Here is a 1,075-nt window from a genome sequence, read left to right as displayed (position 1 = left end):
GCGCTCCCTCTCCCTGGAGTACCTGGACCTCTCCATGCCCTTCGAGCAGTACTCGCCTTCCTGTGAGGACACCGCCAGCTCCTGCTCCTCCGACGACTCCGTCTTCACCCACGACCCGCTGCCACTGGCTCCTCACCTCTTCTCCTACCCCAGCGTGAGGACTTAAGGGTGGGCAGGGAAGGGCAATGCCGAGGGCACCTCCGCTCTCGCAGGGAGCGGGTCCAGGTTCCCGCAGGTTCCCTGCTTTGCCTGGTGTGAGCGGTGGGCGGGCAGGGCCCCGAGCCGCAGTGCTAGGGCAGGGTGTCCCTCTCTCCGGGCTCCGTTTAGGCACTGAGCCTTCAGTCGTGGCTGAGACCTGCCTGGCATTGCAGGGCAGCAGGAGTTGAGTCTCTCCGGGGCGGGCACTGCCCGGGATGCCCATGGCATCACCCAGGGAGCTGGGCTTTGGCCAGTGCTTCGGTGGAAGTGTCTCTGGGCGGGAGCCCTGCTGCCTGCCGGGCTCCCACTGCCTCTGTACATAGCCATAGAGATGAATATTTATGTATGTGAAATATCGACCTGATAAATTATTTTTTTGGAATAGACCCCGGCGCAGTTTCTGGGCTGCTCCTGGGGGGCAAAGGGCCCAGCCGAGCTGCGAAGGCAGGTCAGGGGCTGCCTCCTCGCTGCCTTCTCACCCCAGCCGGCACGGGGGCCTGCAAGCGCTCCCAGGGGACACGGAGGCAGTGTCACAGGTGCAGGAAGCGATGTCCCCACTCCCGCGCCTCCAAGCCCGCTCCGGCACAAAGCACCCTCGCATCTGTTCCCCATTAGCCACTGCTGCGCTAAGCCACCGTGAACTCTGCTACCAGCATCGCCCTGAAACCGATCCCCCAACTGCCGCAGGCTCCCAGGCTGGGAAAGCGCTCTGGGGCCAGGCCCCATGCGCTGGGGACCCCCCACAGCCCCCCCCGCCTGGACCAGCCCTGGGACACCAGATAAAAGTGAGTTACGGGCTCTGCGCTGCCTCCCCGGAGCCCCAGCACCCCTGGGAGCACAGGCAGGGGGGCTCCAGCCCCAGGCCCTGCTCTCCAGT

At 65.5% G+C, this 1,075-nt stretch overlaps 1 protein-coding gene across 1 annotated transcript in view; it reads left to right on the top strand.

The window, feature by feature from the left end:
• The window catches only part of FGFR4 (fibroblast growth factor receptor 4), a 5,236-nt gene extending 5,070 nt beyond the window's left edge, over positions 1-166 (top strand). The window contains exon 13 of the mRNA XM_009326226.1: positions 20-166. Coding sequence (XP_009324501.1) covers positions 20-166 — 147 coding nt within the window. The remainder of the gene's footprint in view (positions 1-19) is intronic.
• The last annotated feature ends 909 nt before the right edge of the window (positions 167-1,075 follow it).

Source organism: Pygoscelis adeliae, unplaced genomic scaffold, assembly GCF_000699105.1.
Source record: "Pygoscelis adeliae isolate BGI_AS28 unplaced genomic scaffold, ASM69910v1 Scaffold766, whole genome shotgun sequence".
NCBI lineage: Eukaryota > Metazoa > Chordata > Aves > Sphenisciformes > Spheniscidae > Pygoscelis > Pygoscelis adeliae.
This window is presented reverse-complemented; position numbering and strand designations above follow the sequence as displayed.